The following is a 21,008-nucleotide window of genomic DNA, read 5'->3' on the forward strand; positions in this document are numbered from 1 at the left end:
TCAAAGATACTGAGGACAGCCTTTTCTTTCCTGACTATCTTGAAAGGGTAAGCAAGAGGTATTTAAAATCTTAATTCAGGAGAGGACCAAGATGGTGGACTAGAATCAGTTTGTGCATGCCACCAGTGTAAAAAACAAAAGAAAACAAAACAAAACTAAAAGTTGAAGCTCACAGCTCTTATAAAACAGTAACATAAGGAGGGAAATAAGTCAATTAGATATCATTCAACATGATAAAGACAACAGTATCTCATATGTTAACACTAACGTTGAACATAAATGGTCTTAATGCTCCATTTAAAAGATATAGAGTAGATGGATAGGTGAAAAAACATAACCCAAATATATGCTATCATCAAGAAACCCATCTACCTTGCAAGGATTCTCATAGACTCTAGTTAAACAGATGGAAAAAAATATTACATGCAAATGAAAACCAAAAGCAAGCAGGAGTAGCTATACTTATATCAGATAAAATAGACTGTACATCAACAATCATTAAAAAAAGACAAAGATGGTCATTGTATAATGATAAAAAGAGCAATTCATCAAGAAGATATAACAATTCTAAATATATATGCATCTAACACAGGAGCTCCCAGATTCATAAAACAAATTCTATTGGATCTTAGCAAAGAAATAAATGGCATCATTATAATATCCAGGGATATCAACACTCCACAGAGAAAACTGGGCAGATCGACAAGGGAGAATATTAACAAATAAACACGTGACTTAAATCTGACTGTGGAACAAATGGACCTAACAGACATTTGAAGAACATTATACCATTAAATACAAAATATACATTATTCTCATCAGCACATGGGGCATGTTTCAAGATAGATCATATGTTAGGTTACAAAATAAGTCTTAGCAAATTCAGAAAAATCAAAATCATACCATGTATCATCTTCCCAGACCACAGTGGAATAAAACTGGAAATCCATTCCAAGAGAAACATTCAAATCTACAAAAAATCAGGGAAATTAAACAACCTTCTGCTTAATGATCCCTGGGCTAATGATAAAATTAAGATGGAAATCAAAAGATTTTTTTAAACTGAATGATAAAGAGAACTCAGGCTTCCAAAAATCTATGGGATACAGTAAAAGCAATGCTAAAGGGAAAAATCATAGTCTTAAATACTTACATCAAAAGACAGAAAGGGCACAAGTTAAATGCCTAATGTTGAACCTCAAAGAACTAGGAAAAAAAAAAAAACAGACCAAATAAAGCTAGCAGAAGAAAATAAATAACAAAGCTCAGAGAAGAACTAAACAATATGGAAACCAATAAAATAATACAAAGGATTAATAAAACAAAATGTTTGTTCTTTGAAAACATAAATCAATTTAACACTGACAAGATTAACCAGAAATCGATGAGAATGGACTTGGATAAGCTCAATCATAAATGAAAAAGGAGACGTTACAACTGATACAACAGAAATACAAAATATCATCTGTGATTACAATGAAAAGCTTTATGCACACAAACTAGAAATTCTGGAAGAAATGGATAAACTTTTGGAAAGGCACAAGCTCGAATCAGGAAGAAATAGAAATCCTGATCCATTGTGGTTTGGAGGAAATCCCTTTTACGAATTAGATTTTTTCAATTTAGGTTTGTTTATGACCTTTCTATGACCTACATGGAGAACACTCCATGTACACTGGAAAAGAATGTGTATTCTGCTGCTTTTAGGTAGACTTTTCTATAGATGTTTGTAAAGTATAATTGTTTTTGAATGTTGCTCAAATATTCTGTTTTCATGTTGATCTTCTGCCTAGTTTTTTTTTTTTTAATTATTGAAGGTGGGATACTGAAGCCTTTAACTATTAGTGTTTAATTTTCTATTTCTCTTTTCAATTCTGTTAGTTTTTGCTTTATGCATTTTCAGGCTCTGATATTGAAAAGGTTAGTTATAGTTTATAAAATATATTTTTATCATTTTTATGTTTCTGATAAGTTATTTTTTCTGTCATTATAAAATGTTGTTTTTATTATTAAGAAAACTTTTTGTCTTTAAGTTTATTATACATGGTATTAGTATCTAGCTCTCTTCTGATTACAGTTTGCAGGAATTTTTTAAATATACCTTTATATTTTCAACCTATTTGTATCTTTGTGCAGGTGCTAGTCTTATTGAGGCTCCTTTTTATGTGTAGGGTCACATTTTTCTTGCTGCTTTCAAGATTCTCTTTTTGTCTTTGCCTTTCAATAGTTTGCCTATCATGTGTCAAGGTTTGGATCTCTCTGAGTTTATCCTAATAAGAGTCGTTGAGCTTCTTGGATGTGTAGATTAATTTTAACCAAAATTAGGAAGTGTTTGGTTATTATTTCTGCAGTTTGTTCTGTTGGTTTCCCCCTCCCCTCTCATTCTGGGACTGCTATTATGCATATGTTGGTAAGCTTGATGGTATATCACTGGTCTCTTAGGCTTTGGTAACTTTTCTTAATTCTTTATTCTTAGTGTTCCTTAGCCTAGATAATCTCAATTGACCAAATTTCAAGTTTATTTATTTATTTTTTCTGAAGCTCAAAACTGACCTTGAGCTTTTCTAGTAATTTTTAAATTTTATATATTGTACTTTTTGCCTCCAGAATGTCTATTTTGTTCTTGTATATAACTTCTACCTTTTTATATCTTTAATTCGTGGGATATTGTTTTTATACTTTCCTTTAATTTTTTATACATTTTTTCCCTTAGTGTTTTGAGTATATTTACAACAGCTGATTTAAAGTCTTTGTCAATTCTACATTGGGCTTCCTCAGGGAAAGTTTCTATTTATTTCTTTTTATTCCCTGCATATGGGCCACACTTTCCTTTTTTTTTTTTTTTTTTTTTGCATGTCTCATTGTATTTTTAATGATGCCATTATTATTGAAAACTGGACATTTGAAATAATAAACTCCAGGTTTATTCTTATTCTTACTACTTGTTATTGTTGTTGTTATTCCTTATTTAGTGATTTTCCTGGACTAATTTTCTAAAGTCTGTGTTCTTTGTTATCTGTGTACATTGTAGTCTTTTCTAAGTTAACTTTGTGTTCCCTAATGGATTGAATAGAATTTTCTTTAAATGAATTTAACCAATGTCTCCCACCCTTTGCTGATGTGCTCCAAATGTGCTGGTGCATGCTTCCATGATCTGATAGTTTATAACTCTGCCTTACCCTGTAATTCCTGCTTGCACAGAGCCTCAATGTCAGCCAGTGGTTAGACATTGATATTTTTCAGGCTTTTCTTGGCCATATACACTGCCTTGAACATGCACATGGCCTTATATATTACTCCCAAATAATGAAACTTTTTAAAGCTTGGATATCTCATTTCCAAGATATCCCATTTAAGATTTTTGGCTAGCTTTTTGCTTATTCCAACTGTTATTGCTGCCTCCGACAGCTATGATGTTAAACAATTGCCACTTATTGTTTTTTGCAAATGCCCTGTGGGTGAGGCATTCCTTATTTAGTGAGCCTTGAGTCAAGTTAAGTGAAGACAAACCCTGTGAATGAGGCTTCTCCAAGAAGTTTCCATAAAGGTCAAATGTTGACAATTCTCTGGAGATGGGATTATTTAGGGGCAAGTTCAACCTTATTTTGTCCCTTTCAATTGCTGCTAGAATGCTGTTTTTTATAGCTACTGTTATTCTAAGACTGCTGTTTTTTGAGGTTCTTCATAGCTAGGGAGAAAGGGATGGGAATAGTGCAATTTAAAACTATAAAAAACTTGTTCTTACTGAAATACAGCCACTTTTCTTGAATAAGCACTCCTAAGATTGTTGCAAGCCTTTGGTTAATTTTCACATTTCACAAAAGGTTGATTTTGATTTTTTTGCCATTATTCTCATTGCTTTTATAGATCAATTCATTTCTGGAGGGCCTTACTTCATCATTCCAGAACTAATTTTTTTTAACATAGATTTTGAAAACCTACTATGTACTAAGTGCTTGGGATACAATGGTAAACAAAACAAAGTCCTCATACTTACCTTCAAATGTTTATTAAATGGAATCTAATTGCCTTGCACGATGGTAAATCATAATGCATTTATATATTATTCTTGATCCTGCATGAGAATGAGGCACAGTTTGAAGAAAACAAATACAAAACCAGTTTGGTTGCATCTTGCTTTTTCTAGATGTGTTTCCTTCTAAAGACATATAGCTTTTCTATCTATGGGGCCAATGAAACTGTGCAATATTCATTTAATATCTATTTAATGTCAGAAGCATATTTGCTTTGTTTATTACCTATCCCTGATGTATGCCACAATGTCTGTCATTACAGATAGAAGAAAATAAATAAAAATTCATTGAATGAATGAAAAAACCGTATGTGTGATGGAAGGAGGAAGGGGAAGGAGAAGAGCTGTGGAGCCAATAATATCATATTTAGTAAAGCAATACAAAAATGTTGAGGCAGCAATGTACTTAATTATGGTCTATCCCTACATAATAAATCTCGAAGTGCATACTAACACGTATTAGCAAAGGCCAACCCTTTTTCCTTTGAGATCTCTTGAGTGGTGGCAGGTGCAGTGTAATTAATTAAAAGAATACCATGCTGTTGGTTCCTGGTCATAGCTTGATTGAGAAATCAATTTTGGCTACTAATTAATTAAAAATTCGTCTTTGTTACAATTGAAGAAACCACCCAAAATAGTTGTGTTTCCTTTTATGTCACACAGATTAGAAATCCATTCTTATTATGTCATTTTCCTAAATACATTAAATTAGTTATCTAACTCTTGTCTGACTTTATTTATTTCAATGAGAAGTCTCACATCCCTTTTCATTTCCATGTGCCTTTCAGAGAAATGGGAAATACACTTTAAAAATGTCAGGTTTAATAACATTCCATAACAGTTATAATTATCAGTTTTGTAGCTTTTCCTCAACTGGTTGGGACTGACGGAGCAAAGCACAAAGACTAATACCTTATTATACTAACATCACTAGGTTATTTTCTTCTACCTCTGAAGATCATAAACATGCCAATTTCTCTTTCTCCCTTTGCACTTTTTCTTTTAAAGGTAGCATATCTTTATAACTGCTATCCTGAAAAAGCCATTTACCTCATGGGACTCTTGTACCTATAGTCCATAAAGGTAATGCTAAGTGATGAATACACTTATGACATTCAAGGAGGAGGCATATAATTAGATCATACATTTCCACCTAGGATGAATCCAAGTGCATTCTTGATTTAAATACCATTTCCCTTTGATTTTCTTTGAATCATCAACTAAGATTAAGATGTTCTGCCAGCTAAAATTATTCATACTTTAATGGGGTACAGCTCTAATGTTGAAACATTTTATTTTCACTCTGTGTAAAGCATGATCCTGTATATTGGATCAAAGAAAAGGATAGGAAAAGATGTAGAAGACTGAGCTTACCCTAAGGTGCTTATGGCGGAGTTAACTTGATGATTAGAAAGTCCACATATGAAAATTTGGAAATTGTAGTCTTGAATCATGCAACTAAATTGATATGGTTTATAAAACATACTTGGTCATTTAATTGCTCTGGGTTTAAATGCCTTATTTATAAAATGTCAGGATTTGATGGAGGGATAAAGAAAGACAATTTTTGTTTGATTGAAAGTCTGTTTTATTTTTATATGGAGAGCTATATATCCATATATGGCATATGGCATATATGGATATATATATCTTGGTTTAGATATTTTAGATTTATATATAAGTGATATAATAAGTCTGGTTGAATATCATTTTATGAGTATACTGGAGGCAGGCTATAATACAAAGGGTATTATATGTTTTATTTTGGAATGATGTTCCATATGGGTAAAATAAAACAGACTCCATGGGAAAGAAAAGAGAAATTAGCATGACATCAGTCTCATCAATAGCAACATAGCAAGTTCAACGATATTGAGGCAATATCTTCATAGTTTTGAGAATAAGTAATTTCCAATTTAGAATACTTCAATCACCTATTAGTTAAGTACAAGTATAGAACAAATATGTTTTCAGACCTAAAATGTTTTAAAAATTTACTTTCCATATTTTTTTTAAAGAAAACTACTGGATGATGTATTCTACCAAAACAATAAAGAAAATCAAGAAATAAGACAACATGGGATTTAGTAAAGAGACAAAGAAAATTCCCAGGATGCTGGTAAAGATAAATTTCAGGAAAACAGTTTTACATTGAAATGACATCTGAGAACATTTGATCCAGTTTGAAGATAGAAAACAACAGACTCTGGAAGGGGTGTTGTTAACACTTCCCAAAATAGGTAGCTCACTTGAAGTCTTTGTATGAATTCATACAAGGATCACACTCCTTCCAGAAATCTTAGGGAAGAATTAGTCCTAAGAATATAGAAGATTAACTAAAGAGCAAGAAAGATGTAAACAAATAGTATTCCAACTGCCACATAATATCCATGGAATGCCCTAATTTGGGTGGTGTCTTTAAGTCCCAGTGAAATTTTTGGTACATATGTTTCAGTCTGCTAGGGCACCTCTGAGACTCTAAAGGCCACTACTACCGTAAAGATTTTCCATTTTACAGAGATTTTCCATATTTATGATGTGACTAGGAACACTTCTCATGGCAAGTAAAGGAGAAAATAAATTTCATTTGTTTTGGATACACCATCTTTTTTTTCTTCTTCTTCAATAAGTGTGCTCTGTGATCATTAAGAGGAACAAAGACCCATCTACTCTTAATTTGTGATTCTATGTTAGTAGTACAAGTTATTGTTTCAACCCCATGATTTATACTTTCACTTTTAATCCCATCCAGGAAGTTTTCAGAAGACATAGTAGTCTTATATAAAGTCTCCTAATAAGTCTTTCTTGTTGGCTTATCTTTTCATACAGCCTGTAAGATATTTAGTTTCCCAGGATTCCGTCCTAGATCCTTTCCTCTCTTTGTTCATGGTATTTTTTGCCATCTACATGCCAATGAGTTCCAGTTTATATCTCTAGCCTCAGTTTGTCTTCTAAGCTTCAGATGTATATATTCTCTCCTTGCATGTCTCAAAGGAGCTTCAATATGAATATGATCAAAACTGAGTTCACTGGCTTACCCAAAAGGTGTATTCCCCTCTACTGTTCTTTATTTTAGCGAATGAATGACACCATATCCATCCACTTGTACAGGACAACAACCTGTGTATTTTCTCTAAAACCTCCCTCTTTTTCACTCATCCTTCATTAAATCCTGTCCGCATTGCTTCTTGAATATTTCTTAAGTTGGTCCATTTCTCTCTAGTTTGCCAAGCCCTCAAAGTTGAAGCTACAATTCCTTCTTCTGGATTAACACAATAGCCTTTTAATTAATCATCCAACTTTGACTCTGGCCCAATTCCCATTTATTCTCTCTAGGGGAGCCAAGAATGGTATTCACTTGACTAAGTACTCATGCCATGTCTCTCTTAAAACACTTTAATCATTTTCTAGTGACTTTAGGGGGAAAAATCTATTATGGGCTATGAGGCCTTCCATGATTTGCTTTCTGCCTATATTTCATAATTTCCTCCCTAGTCTACTATTGTCCAGTAATTGTCATCTTCTTTCACTGACTCAAATGCACAATATTTTTCCCATTGGGTCCTCTCCCGCCAATTTTTTGTTGTTTTTTTTTAAATTTCAGAACGTTAGGGGGGTACAATTGCTTTGGTTATATAAACTGCCTTTGCACAGCCCAAGTCCGAGCTACAAACATGCCCATAGCCCAGACAGCACACATCACACCCATGAGATGTAAATTTACCCATCCTCTCTTCCCCCCCACCTGCCCGACACCTGGTGAATATTGCTTTCATACGTGCACTTAAGTGTTGATCAATTAGTATTGATTTAATGATGAGTACACGTGGTGTTTTTCTGTTCTTGTGATACTTCACTGAGAAGAATGGGCTCCACTTCCATCCAGGATAATGCAATAGGTAGTTCACCATCTTTTTATGGCTAAGTAGTACTCCATGGTATACATGTATCACATTTTATTAATCCACTCATTTATTGATGGGCAGTTGAGTTGTTTCCACATCTTTGCAATTGTGAATTGTGCTGCTATAAACATTTGAGTGCACAAATTTTTCACTGTAGATGTATTCTTTCTTCTACACACATTGCTGCCAAGCATCTTTCAGACCTTGCTCAAAAGTAAGTTTCTCAGGGAGACTTTTCTTGATCTCCCTGTCTGGATTAGGGTTTTTTCAGTGCAGGTTACTATAACAGAATACCACAAATAGGGTAGCTTAAACAACAGAAAATTATTACTCATAGTTCTTGGAAAGTCCAAAATCGCAGTGCTAGCAGATTCTATGTCTGGTGAGGGCTCTTGTCCTGGTTTTCAGATGGACGTCCTCTTATATACTCATGTGGCAGAGAAAAAGAAAGGAAGCAGGATCCTTTTTATAAGGGCACTATCCCATCATGCTGCTTCTATAAGGGGATGTTTCTTCTTATAAGGACACTGATCCCATCATGCAGGCTCTACCCTCAAGACCTAATTTCCTCCTAAAGGCTCTACTTCTTACTTCTTTCACATTGGGGGTTAGGATTTCAACATATGAATTTGGGAAGATACAAACATTTCATCCATGGCAGATCTCTTATAACATGCCCTCAAAATACTTTATAATTTTTCTTCATAGCACTAAATACATACTGTAATTGTATTTTTACTTATGAGATATAAAAAATTAAGACTGACTTGCATATCTAAATAGTGAAGTCCAAAGCACCTCACTATATTATCTACAGAACCAAGTGCAGTGCTTTGTTTTCCTGTTCAAAATATGGAGGTAATTGGTCAGATCACACCAATCTAAGGCATTTCCTTTACCACGTCTACTTAGATATTTTATATATGCACCATAGAGTTTTATATATGCACCATAGAGTTTGACAACTCTCAAGTAGTCATATTTTACTATACAACATAGGGAATACTAAGTTAAAATATAAAAAAGCTTTTTAATTAACAGGAAAGGTCAGGAAGTCACATGACATAGTATTTATTTTTGTAATATTATACATCTCCAACTTATTAATTCCCCTATATGTTCTCTTAAACCAAAAGACTAAAGCTAAGCCCACCAATATGAATAATATTACCTCAACTGACATCTTTTAACCTATCATGAGTGGGATTTTAACTGATCACTGTCATAAAAAACTGAAATGAGTTTTCTATGAAATACATCCTTATAAAAAAATGAATGTCTTAAAAAATGAATGTCTTATGGAAAAACTTAAGACAGTTTTTACCCCCTGGTATTGCAGGAGAAACCCAGAGAATATGATAAATTATATAATATGGTGGTAATTAAAACACTTGTTGTTTGTTTGTTTTTGTTAAAAGATAGATGCACAGAAAAGCTTGAAAGAGAAACTGCTTTCCATTGAAATCTCTTCCTTCATCTCACCCACTCACCTTATTACCACTTCAGGGACACATTCTGTTTACCCAGGACAGTTTAAATTAAACACATCAATCATTCTAAGGCTCAAGAATTACCTAATGCTGTGATGAATGACTCTTGTGACTTAGCCTCTTAGGGTTTGCTTTTTTGAGATTTGCTACCAATGTCCATTTATTTTCTGAACTGAGGCAGTTTGATGCAAAGGTGGAATAGGCAGTTGTCTATGTTATGCCTGGAATATTTCCAGAGTGGCCTGGCACAGTGCTTGGCATTCCTGCAGTCAGGAGTATTTCTTTGAACTAAGACAGTATCAATTGAACATCACATTCAGATTTAAATACATTTTCTTGGAGGGGTGATAAGATTAACAGTAATCCTAAATTATTAATTCAGAATACTAAGGTCCTTTTCAGAAAGCAAAGGTCTGAAGAATTAAAGACAAGGACAGGTACGTTTTGATGGTGAGTTGAATAGAGCCATCTGAAACATGAGGTCATGGGTAGTTTTCTGATCTATTAACATCCTAAAGGAAAAGACAAAATTGAAGGTTACTAAGAACCTAAGGGTAACTGTGCATATAGTAAATAATATGTTGGCTTTAAGTGGAGGTGAGGGGAATCCCAGACAAAAAAACTTCCTAAGGCCAGTCTTGTTTAATTCTCTGAATTGCTGCAAAAATATTAAGCAACCATATATTTTTTGCCAATCAAGGTACAGGAAATATATGTATATTTAAGTGACAGGACATGGAACTGAATAAAAACAGTTTTTGCTTTTTGAAATCATTATTTGCAGAAAAGCTTTGAAGTGATTTTTAGAATGAGAATAGATGTGGTAATTATATGTCTTCTGCAATCTGACTGGTTCAGCCTGCATACATAGCAAAACAAAGGATGAAGTGAACTCATTTAAATGAATGGCTTGGAATTCATACCCCAGTCTCAATAGAAGCATGGAGCATCTGAACATGCCTTTATTACTTATTTGTTTGTTTGTGGGGGGGAAATTAATATATAATTTTCTTTATCACTGTCCATCATGCTTTGTCTGAAATATAAAACATAAGTGTTCTAAAATGCCACCTAGGAAAATGGTGGGCTGCTTTAGTGCAGCTAAAAAGAGAGAAAGCCCACAAAAGAAGCTCGAGATGTGCCTGTAGGTATTGAATACAATTATTTTGTAAACATTTGGAATCCTTCCCAGCTTGGTTAATGAGGTAGCTGCTTACTTCACTGAATGGTCTTTGAAAAACCTTCTGTTTAGTGAAAGATGTTTTCTTGTTGTTGCCAGGTAATTCCTATCACCAAATATATTTGGAGACAACAGACTGCCAGTCTGGATGGCTGTGAGGACAGAGTTTTTTTTTTTAAATCATCTAAATTGATTTTCTTTCCTTTTCTCATCAATCTGTATAAAAGATAGACACAAAAGAGGACTAGACTATACAAGTGTCCATTTTATATTCTACTGTAAACATTTTCCAGTCAGCTTCTTAGCAAAATGTAGACTTTTATCAATCATTCCATTAACCAAGCATATCAGCTGCCAACCCTCAGAGTCAGCATCTTCCACCTGGCCTGGTTTAATATCTTTGCACTTGTAGACTATAGTCCTGCCTGACTAGTAATTTCTCAAAACTGCTGCTAAATCATAAATTTGATCTCTGTTTTGACCTTGCCACATGCTTCTTTCAGACCATATAATGGCTTTCCAAATGGCCTACAAATTTGAACCAAAATTCTTCTTTAAATCTCTTTACCCTAGTATTCATTGTTCTTCCAATCTCCTTGTTTGCTTTCAATGATTTCAGTCAAATTTCCAGCTTTCTTCCTGCTCTTCATATACAGTAGGTTCTTGAATAATGTTGTTTCATCAACATTGCTTTGATATAACATTGATGAGAAAAAAGAAATCAATTCCCATCCAGGGCTACTGTCTATGTGGAGTTTGTATGTTTTCCCCATGTCTGTGTGGGTTTTCTCCAGGTATGCTAGTTTCCTACCACATCCCAAAGATGGGCATTTTAGGTGAACTGGCATGTCTAAATTCTCTCAGTATGAGTGAGTGAGGACAGCATTAAGTGAGGACTTGCTGGACATATGTATTTTATGATATCATGTTAAATACCTTACATATGCACAATAAAATTTATTGAAAATGAAAGACACTGAGTGCTCCATCTTAAAATGAAAATTGTGCTTTGTTAGTACTTGGTTCAAATCAAGTATGTGTGAATGTGCCCTGCCAGGGAATGGTGTTCTGTCCAGAGTTTCTGCTAAGAGAGGCTCTGGCCAATTGCAACCCTGAACTGGAATAAGTGGGTTGGAAAACGAACGCATGAATGACTGAATATAAATTATTGTAAAATAAAAATTCATAAATCATACAATAATAATATAAATGCAAGACAATAAATGATGCAATCCAAAAGTGCTCAGCAAGTGCACGATATTTATGATTGTTTTTGCACCCCACAGTGGTGGGAGGTGCTCCTTGCAATTTTCACGGTGCAAACATTTATTTCTTGATTTAACCCACCACCACTGTGAGCACTCACTCACTCATTCATTCAAAATTCGGTAAACAATTATCTTCTTTGTGTTTATTAATCTTTCTTACATACACGCATAGGTCACATTTATTTCAATGTTTAATATGAGAAGAGTTTGGAGTGTTTATTTTAGAAGTTTGGTGATTTTTTTGGACCAGAAATATGCCATAGGAGCTTAAGTCTTATTTTTATTAATTAGCCCATGGCAAAATTGGTTTACTTATATGTAATTTCACCTAAAGTTGCAGTTTCCAAGAACCTATTGACAGCATTAAGTGAGGACTAGCTGTACATATTTTATTTATTTATTTATTTTTTAACAAATCCAAGTTTTTATTTGCATGGTCAATTATCATTTGTACTCTTTGCAACTTTATTTTAATATCCTTTTAACAGGTTCTAAGCTTTTGTTGCACAGGGAATAAAAGCTGCAAGACACAAACTTCCTTCAACAGCCACGCCCACAACACCTAAACATGAAACAGATGTAACAAATGACAACACCACAAATGGAAATACTAAGCTCCACCATTCAACACAGTTCATGACAGTGTCTTTAGGGTTCAGTTGAAGAGGGGGTAAACTTCTTTTAAAAATAGGGTCAGTCTCCTTTCCTCCTGTTTTATAATGTTGGCGGTTTTAATCCATATTTCTTTGCAACTTCTGTCTGGGGGATACCTTAAATATACACAATAAAATTTATTGAAAATGAAAGACACTAAATACTCCCTCTTAAAATGAAAATTGTGCTTTATCAGTACTTGGTTCAAATTAATGGTGTTATTTACAAAAACATGTTACAATTCAATTGGCCATTTTTATTAGAGGTAATTGGAACTTTTAATCACCTCACACTTAAAAACTGTCATTAGATTATAGATTTGGCATACATTAGAAAGTGAATTCTTTCCTAAGGCATGTCAGTTCCTTTTCACTCCCCTGAATCTTCATTAGGTTTCTGAATATGAATTCCTAATTTCATTGTAGTATGATAATTCTGAGGTTAGTATCTGGAGAAAAGATTAAACAATAATAAGGCTGCAGACATTGTTCAAGGTGCCACCTTTTTCATTTATGAAAGGCAGGGAATTAATTATTTATGACAGTATGCCTCTGTTTCTCCTTGAAAAATTTGTGAGAGAAAGGCAACTTTTTTTTTTTTTTGAACAAGAATTTTAGATCAATGCAGGTTAAAAGTTCAACAGGATAAAGAGTTCAGTGAATCCCTGAAGCATCACACTGACATTCCAAGACAGAGCTAGTAAAGGTCTCCCTTTCTTCATGTCACTTTCAAAAGAATGCATTATCAAAATGTCACCTATTCAGTATATGCATCTCTACTCTGTGTCCATCTATGGGTCTCACAGCGCTCTAGGGAGGCCCATAACTGGATTTCCATATTTCCAGTGGCTTGTTTACCTTGAAGGTAGGTCAGCCAGGTGCATAACAAACTGTCAGTGACTGACTTTAATAATAGGCACCTGCTGATCAAATCCCATTCTGTGGGATTTGCCATAACATATATGCAGTAAACACACACACAGGAAATCTCATTTGATTTTCCAAGTTATGCTTACCTTGATCAGGTAGGTGTTCTGGAAGCTTCAGATTTACCCTACTTGCCATGGGTCAAATAAATATTGTTACTGTATTTTTTTCTCTCTTTAATGTGAAGTTTATAAAAATCTCAAAATCTTACAGTTTTAGTGAATTCTAGAAAACCTTTAGTTTGATAATTTTGTTTTCTAGCTGATTCTTGAATATCTCCAGTAAGAAAACTCACTATGTCTAAGGAGAAATAAACTTTTTATCCATCCCAAATGTATTTTTATAATAATAATTGCAAACACTCATGAACACTTCCTACATGACAAGTACTGTTCTAAGTGTTACACACATATATACGTTTATGTATTGACAATTAAAGCTGTCAACCATTTCATAAAGTGAGTACTATTATTATTCCCCTATTTCAGATGAAGGCACTGAGACTTACATTAGGTAACTTCCTCAAAAAAAACCCAAACAAACAAACAAACAAAAACAAACCAAAGGATTCAATTTTAGGCAGTCCAGTTTAACAGTCCACTCCCTTAACTACCATGATATGCTTCTTCTTAATATGTTTTAGCCATTTAAACCCACATGTACATAAATCAGCCATGTGCCTTACTATTTTTTTTTTGAGACCCATATAATTGCTAAAATCTTTAAAAAATACAAGCCCCAACCTTATAGGGATTAATGAGATGAAACATCTTCCTTTTTAAGACAACTCAGTTTTGGATTATTATTATTATTATTATTTTTTGTGGTGGAAAACAAGTGAAATGACCTTCCATCATCATGCTACTGCTGGCAGTATTGTAGGGGAGTGACTTACATAAAAATTATTTAAAAAATGGGATCTCTATTCAAATAGCATTCTAGAGGAATAACTCTTCCATATAAAGTATTGCCTTAGATACTGAAAACTATTTTTAAAATTGTGCGAGAGAACTTCAATTATTATTACAGAATGACTTATTGAAAGAAAGGTATATTTATGCAATCTCTCACTCACCTCTGATTTATTTTAGTACTCTGTATTTTCTAGCTCTAAAACAGGAGATGAAGAGACAAGGATTACAGTAATGAGAGAAAGTTACTTTTTGCTGCTCACTGGTGTCTCCTTAACTGCTTGGATTGCCATCATTGTCTCTCTCTTCTGAGATCTTCCATCACCATTTCCTTCTCCTCAGCCCTATCTTTATCTCTCTTGGTTCCTCATAGCTTCCCCTATCATACAAATATGTTTAGCTCTATCCCATCCTAAAAGAAATACTTCCCTTACCTCAGTAATTTCTTTAGCTCTTGCCTTATACCATTCCTCCTTTTTTACATCCATTTTTGCAAGAGTGTGGACTTAATTTGTTATTTCATTTTCTGTTTTACCTTTCCCTTCCTCAACTCACTACAAATATTACTAGGTTAGGACTACCATAACCTCACTGAGAGCCCTCCCACATTGCTTTCTAATGGCTTGCTTACTATCAAACATTACTGATTCTTTTCAGTCCTATCTTAGCCCTAACTAGGAACACTTTCAAAATAATAATATTTTTCTTAGTTTCTACAAAACTTCGGTCCTCCAAATCCTCTGCATTTCCGACTCACTCCTTGCCTTTTCTTAAAGGTGCCTCTTTCTCCATCTGCTCCATAGATGTTAGTGTCCTACAGAATTTTGTCCTCATTTCTCCTAATTTTAGAGTCTCCATCACTGAACCACATACACTTATAAAATTACTGCTTAGCCTAATGCTCTTAAGCCTAAAAATTCCACAGCTTTCTTAAATATTTATTTGTATGTTACCCGAGTTTTCCCCAAGTTTTCCAGTTTTTCCTTACCTCCTGTTTACTATGCATTTAATCATAGGGTGTATACCTTCATCCTGTCTGATTTCAGGAGGCTTGGTACCTCCCCAGGTTATTCTAAATGTCCTGAGAGGGACCTTAAATTGGTGCTCATCATTTATTACTTTGAACTTCTGTTCTGTCCCCTTTGGCCACTAAATCACTGTTTCCCTGTATTTCATAGCTGTGTCCAAGCCCCTTAACTCCACACGTGACATTTATCCTGCCTCTCACGGGCACTGCCCTGCCAACTGTTCCTCTACTCAGTCATGTTGGCCACTATGTTGCTGGGAAGTAATCATCCTTATGTTCTTGTTTTTTGTTATTGTTGGTGGTGGTGTTTTGTTTTTGTTTTCCCCTTAGAGGAAGCCCCAAATCTCCCAATATCAAAATAACTGTTGGGGAAAAATGCCTTCTTTCCAATACATAAAAAAGTCATTTGCTTTATTATTCAAAGCATTTTATCTCTCCCTTGCCTCAACTCCTACCTTCCAGAGTAGGTTCTGAGCCTGAGACTTACCTTTGTGTAGATAAAATACCCATTAAAGTACTTTCATTCAAAAGAAAATTCTCTATCAAAGGCATATTCTGCCCTTATACCTTAAAATGTAGAGAGAACTATAGTTTTTAAAAATTTTGCCATCATTTCCTCACTTCACTGAGAGATAATTTAGCTTATATGCACCCTGCAGCTATAATAGTTGCTAAAATTTTGCAGTACTCTGATGCTAGTTAGGTAATAGCCAGTGCCTGAGCCTTACTGCCACACCTCTTTCCCACATTGTCCTGCCCCGAATTTTCCTACAAATGAATAACTAATGACATAATACCTGTCACTGCAGTTGGCTCTAGGACACTGAACAAGGCTCTTCTCCCCATCTGGCTTCAGTTGATTCTACTATTGAACTGATTTCTAAGTATTTTTAAAATAAGCACTGAAAACACACATTTCTGCCTGATTCCTGGACATCACTAAAGTTATCATTTTTCCTTTTCCCTCACATTAAAACAAACAAAATAACAAATAAAAGTAAGAATAACAAAATAATACATCTTGGTCTTCTTTCTGTAATTATTTAGTAAATTCAATGCAACCACATAAACTAAAAACTTCTATCTCACTTTTAGGGCTCAAATTGAAACTCTCTCTTAAGTTCTGTGTGTCTTACCTCCTTAGGTATCTTCAACTCTGCTCCATTCTCTCTGGCCTGTCAATCTTCTTTAGTTTAGACAGTGATTGACTGACAGTTTCTCACTTGTATTGTTACAATAAATCATAACTCATGTCCCTGCCTTGTTCCTTTCAAATTCATCTGCCACTGAACTACCAAAGGGTTCCATCAAAAACCCAAATATCTCCCTTGCTTGTTTAAATCCTACAGAGATGCCCGCTTCCTATGAGCCTCTCTGACTATGTATTCAAAGCTTTTCATGATCAGGCCTACCATCTGACTCCTCTTTCATCATTACCTTATACTTGTACTGTTCCGGCTTTCCTAAACTACTTGTGATCACAGAGCCTTCTTAGCCTGGAAATCCCTTTTTTCTTGTCTTGACTCTACCCTCTGTTGTCCCTGTGAGCTTCTATTCATCCCTCAAGGATCAGCTTAAGGTCACCCTTCTGAGAAGTCTTCCCTTACTTTTCTCCTCCCTTGGCCTTTTATAGGAACATTGTTATACCAGTTATCAAATGTAACATACAGTTTTGTCCCTCTTTATTCATTTGTCTAAATCTTCCACTGGGTTTATAATTCTTTGAGGAAAATGATTTTGTCTTAGTCTTTACTGCAGTGGTACCTAGCATATTGCTTGGCACTTAGTATTAAAAAAATTACCGACTGAATTAATAAGCGATAAATAGATAATAGATCCTTTCATCTTAAGATTTGTACATAAATCCCAAAGGAAAAAAAGACATTTGATGAAAAGACATCTGCACTCTAATGTTTGTAGCAGCACAGTTCACAATTGTAAAGATGTGGAAACAATCCAAGTGTCCATCAATACATGAATGAATTAATAAAATGTGATATATATCTATACCATGGAGTACTACTCAGCCACAAAAAATAAACTAACTATTATTACATTATCCCAAATGGAACGGAAGCCCATTCTACTAAGTGAAGCACCACAAGAATGGAAAAACAAACCCCACATGTACTCACCATTAAATTGGTACTGATTTAATGGCACTAATTTTGGCACAGCACTTATGTGCACATGTGGGAAGTAACACTCATCAGGTGTCAGGCAGGTGGGAGTGGGAAGGAGGAGATGGGTAAATCCACAGCTAATGGGTGTGGTGTGCACTGTCTGGGGGCTGGGCACACTTGTAGCTCTGACTCAGGCAATGCAAAGGCAATTTGCATAACCCAAGCGTTTGTATCCCTGTAATATTCTGAAATAAAAAAGACTGTTAAGGGGTAGGAATGTTGTAAAAGAAAAACAAAAAGATTTGTACAGAAGGGACAGTATGTGTGAATTAGATTTCTAGAGACTAAAGATAAATTGTCTTTTGTTTGTAATTATTCTGAATAATCATTCAACCTTGTTTCCTTTGCATGGATAAAAATATGGGTAATGGTATGGGGAGGGTGAAGTTGCCTAATGGTGAAAAGTGTGATCATAGATTAGTAAATAAATGATTCCCTCTTATGTCCTAAATTTTCTAATTTAATTTTCTAGTTAAATTTTTCTATATAGGCACAGTCTCATGCACTAATGAAATGAATAAAAAAAATATTTGTGTTGTTTTGAAATGTAAGCTAACAAAACTGGGATATATATTTAAATAGGTAAAGGGATTTTCCTTTTCTATGTTAAAGTTATATTAACAGCTGATGGCACAATAATGCCTTGTTGAATTCAGGACTATTTCTTATATTAGTTTCCAACAAATAAAAACCTATTCCTCTGTTCTTTGATCTCAGATTGTAAATATTATGGCAAAATGATTTTTTCAGTCATGGTTGTATTTTTTTAGGCAGTCACAGAAGCTGTGATGTATTGTTTATCTAAATTTTGCACTAATCTTTGCAACAATTTCTTATTTTCATCACATTTATATATTTTAATATTTAATTAGTTTTTGGGTCCTAAATTTTTTTTTTTTTTTTTTTTTTTTTTTTTTTTTTTTTTTTTGCGACAGAGTCTCACTTTGTTGTCCAGGCTAGAGTGAGTGCCGTGGCGTCAGCCTAGCTCACAGCAACCTCAAACTCCTGGGCTTGAGTGATCCTTCTGCCTCAGCCTCCCGAGTAGCTGGGACTACAGGCATGCGCCACCATGCCTGGCTAATTTTTTACATATATATCAGTTGGCCAATTAATTTCTTTCTATTTATAGTAGAGACGGGGTCTCGCTCTTGCTCAGGCTGGTTTTGAACTCCTGACCTTGAGCAATCCGCCCGCCTCGGCCTCCCAAGAGCTAGGATTACAGGCGTGAGCCACAGCGCCCGGCCTTGGGTCCTAAATTATAACTTGTAGCAAAGACATATTTGAAATGGAGAAAAAAGCTAACTAAAATATGCAAAAATATATTATTTAATATGAAGCCAAAAATTCATAATAAAACATAGATTTTAAGTAATCGTTAGAAGTATATTTGCCTGTTTAAAATAATTTTGAATTTTTCCTTTCACAGATAAATGATAAATATTTCTTTTGGATAATTAAGATCCTTAATATTTTCTTTTGTAATGATGCATATTGTTAAAAGTACTACATTTTCAATATTATTAGTCTCTAAAATATTATTTAATATTATAAATATTGAATTTCAGATAAAGCTTACTGTTAGAATAATAAAAGAAGAAAACATTATAGCATCAGATATCAGTGGTCCTTTTAAATTAGAATTCTATTTTATTGCATTTTTTCAAGTGAAAATCTTTCTTTCAAATTTTACAATCCATAATATATATGAGCTTCATAATGCTAAAATAATATTGCTATTTTATAAAATGGTAGTAAAAGTTTACTGGAAAATTGAGGACTGCATAAAATACGTTTTCCAGCATCATCAAATATCAACAAAATAACTCTGCATAGTTTTACTTGCAGGTTTTAAGCGACAATGCTTGTTGCCTTCCAAACATGTGTGTGTGTTCCTTCCTGACATAGACTTAGTTTTACCCACGTGTTCATTCTTGTCTGAATACATATGCTTCAGGCGAGGTTGGTCATAGCTCTAATCCCAGGTTGTGGGTCTTGATTATTCTGAGCCAAATCATAGTATTTCTATTTTCTTTGCCAAATGTTGAACTTAATTATGAGCATGTGATGGAATTCTGTCCAATAAGACATGAGAAAGCCTGCTAGAAGTGATGCCTAGAACTAATGAATGTGACTCCCAGAACCGCTGCAGCCACATGCTACCAGCATGAGGATGACTGCAGCCCATAGGGAGTAGAACCCAGATGATTGCAAAGAAGATGAGCCAGAGACCTGACTTAAATCTCCAAATGTTTGGCCTAATTATGAAATTCTATTTTAAAAAATTTTTTAAATTTCAGCATATTATGGGCATACAAATGTTTAGGTTACATATGTTGCCTTTGACCCACCCGAGTCAGAGTTTCAAGCGTGTCCATCCCCCAGGTGGTGCACACCGTACCCAGACAGTGTGCACTGCACCCATTAGGTGTGTATATACCCAACCCCTCCTCCCCCGTCTCATCTGCCCAACACCGGATGGATGTTACTACTATATGTGCATTTAAGTGTTGATCAGTTAATACCAATTTGATGGTGAGTACATGTGGTGCTTGTTTTTACATTCTTGTGATACTTCACTTAGTAGAATGGGTCCCAGCTCTATTCTTATTTTATGAGATTATAAATTTCCTTAGCGTTTAAACTTTGTTGTGTGGGAATTTCCTATTGCTTGAAGCTGAACACATCTTAATTGATAGAATATCTTTTAATAATGGCTGCTTGAACTCATACTTCTTGAACAGGTTCAGTTAAGTTAGGGTCAAATATCTGAATGCAAATTATACTTCTTGCACATAAAGAACTCACACTCTATTTAATTAAGGAGAATATAGAAATTACAATATACTTAAGAAATAAGCAAATCAACTATGTTTTTAAAAACAGATGGAATTATGAATAAGGAGATACTTATCCTGTTAAGTAGGAAAAATATGAGGGCTTATAATCTTCATAGAAAAGAAGATGCTTCACAAGGTTTTAAAGGTGAATAGGTTAAGGTTTCTTTTGGTTGTAAGTCCAGAGCACCTAATTAATTGCAGTATTATTTTCCTTCCTTGCAAAATGTAACAATAAGCAATTCAGGGTAAGATTATTCCCAGGCTCAGTGATGATGACATTGATGACTCAAGTGTCTTGTATCTTTTTTCCCTACCTCCATCTTAGCATGCCTGCTTGTCAGTTCATGATGCCATCTCGAAGCACCACACCTTTGGGAAAAAGAGTAAGACTTAGAGTACAGGGATAAAGAGCTTCTTTTTTAAGATTTTTTTTCTTTTTATTTAGAGGAAGGAGCCTTTCCATGGTATACTCATCCTGTTTCATTAGCCAGAACTGTATCGTAAGTCCAATTTTAAGCCAAGGGGAAGGAAATAACTTAGGCCACTGGCCAAGGAGAATGAAACAACCATGACTGTTTCTGACCAATTAAGTTT

At 34.4% G+C, this 21,008-nt stretch overlaps 1 protein-coding gene across 1 annotated transcript in view; it reads left to right on the top strand.

Moving 5' to 3' along the window:
* The first annotated feature begins 20,740 nt into the window (after positions 1-20,740).
* Positions 20,741-21,008, top strand: part of LOC105876451 (coiled-coil domain-containing protein 86-like) — a 39,623-nt gene continuing 39,355 nt past the window's right edge. The window contains 1 exon segment of the mRNA XM_076007908.1: positions 20,741-20,797. Coding sequence (XP_075864023.1) covers positions 20,741-20,797 — 57 coding nt within the window.

Source organism: Microcebus murinus, chromosome 11, assembly GCF_040939455.1.
Source record: "Microcebus murinus isolate Inina chromosome 11, M.murinus_Inina_mat1.0, whole genome shotgun sequence".
NCBI lineage: Eukaryota > Metazoa > Chordata > Mammalia > Primates > Cheirogaleidae > Microcebus > Microcebus murinus.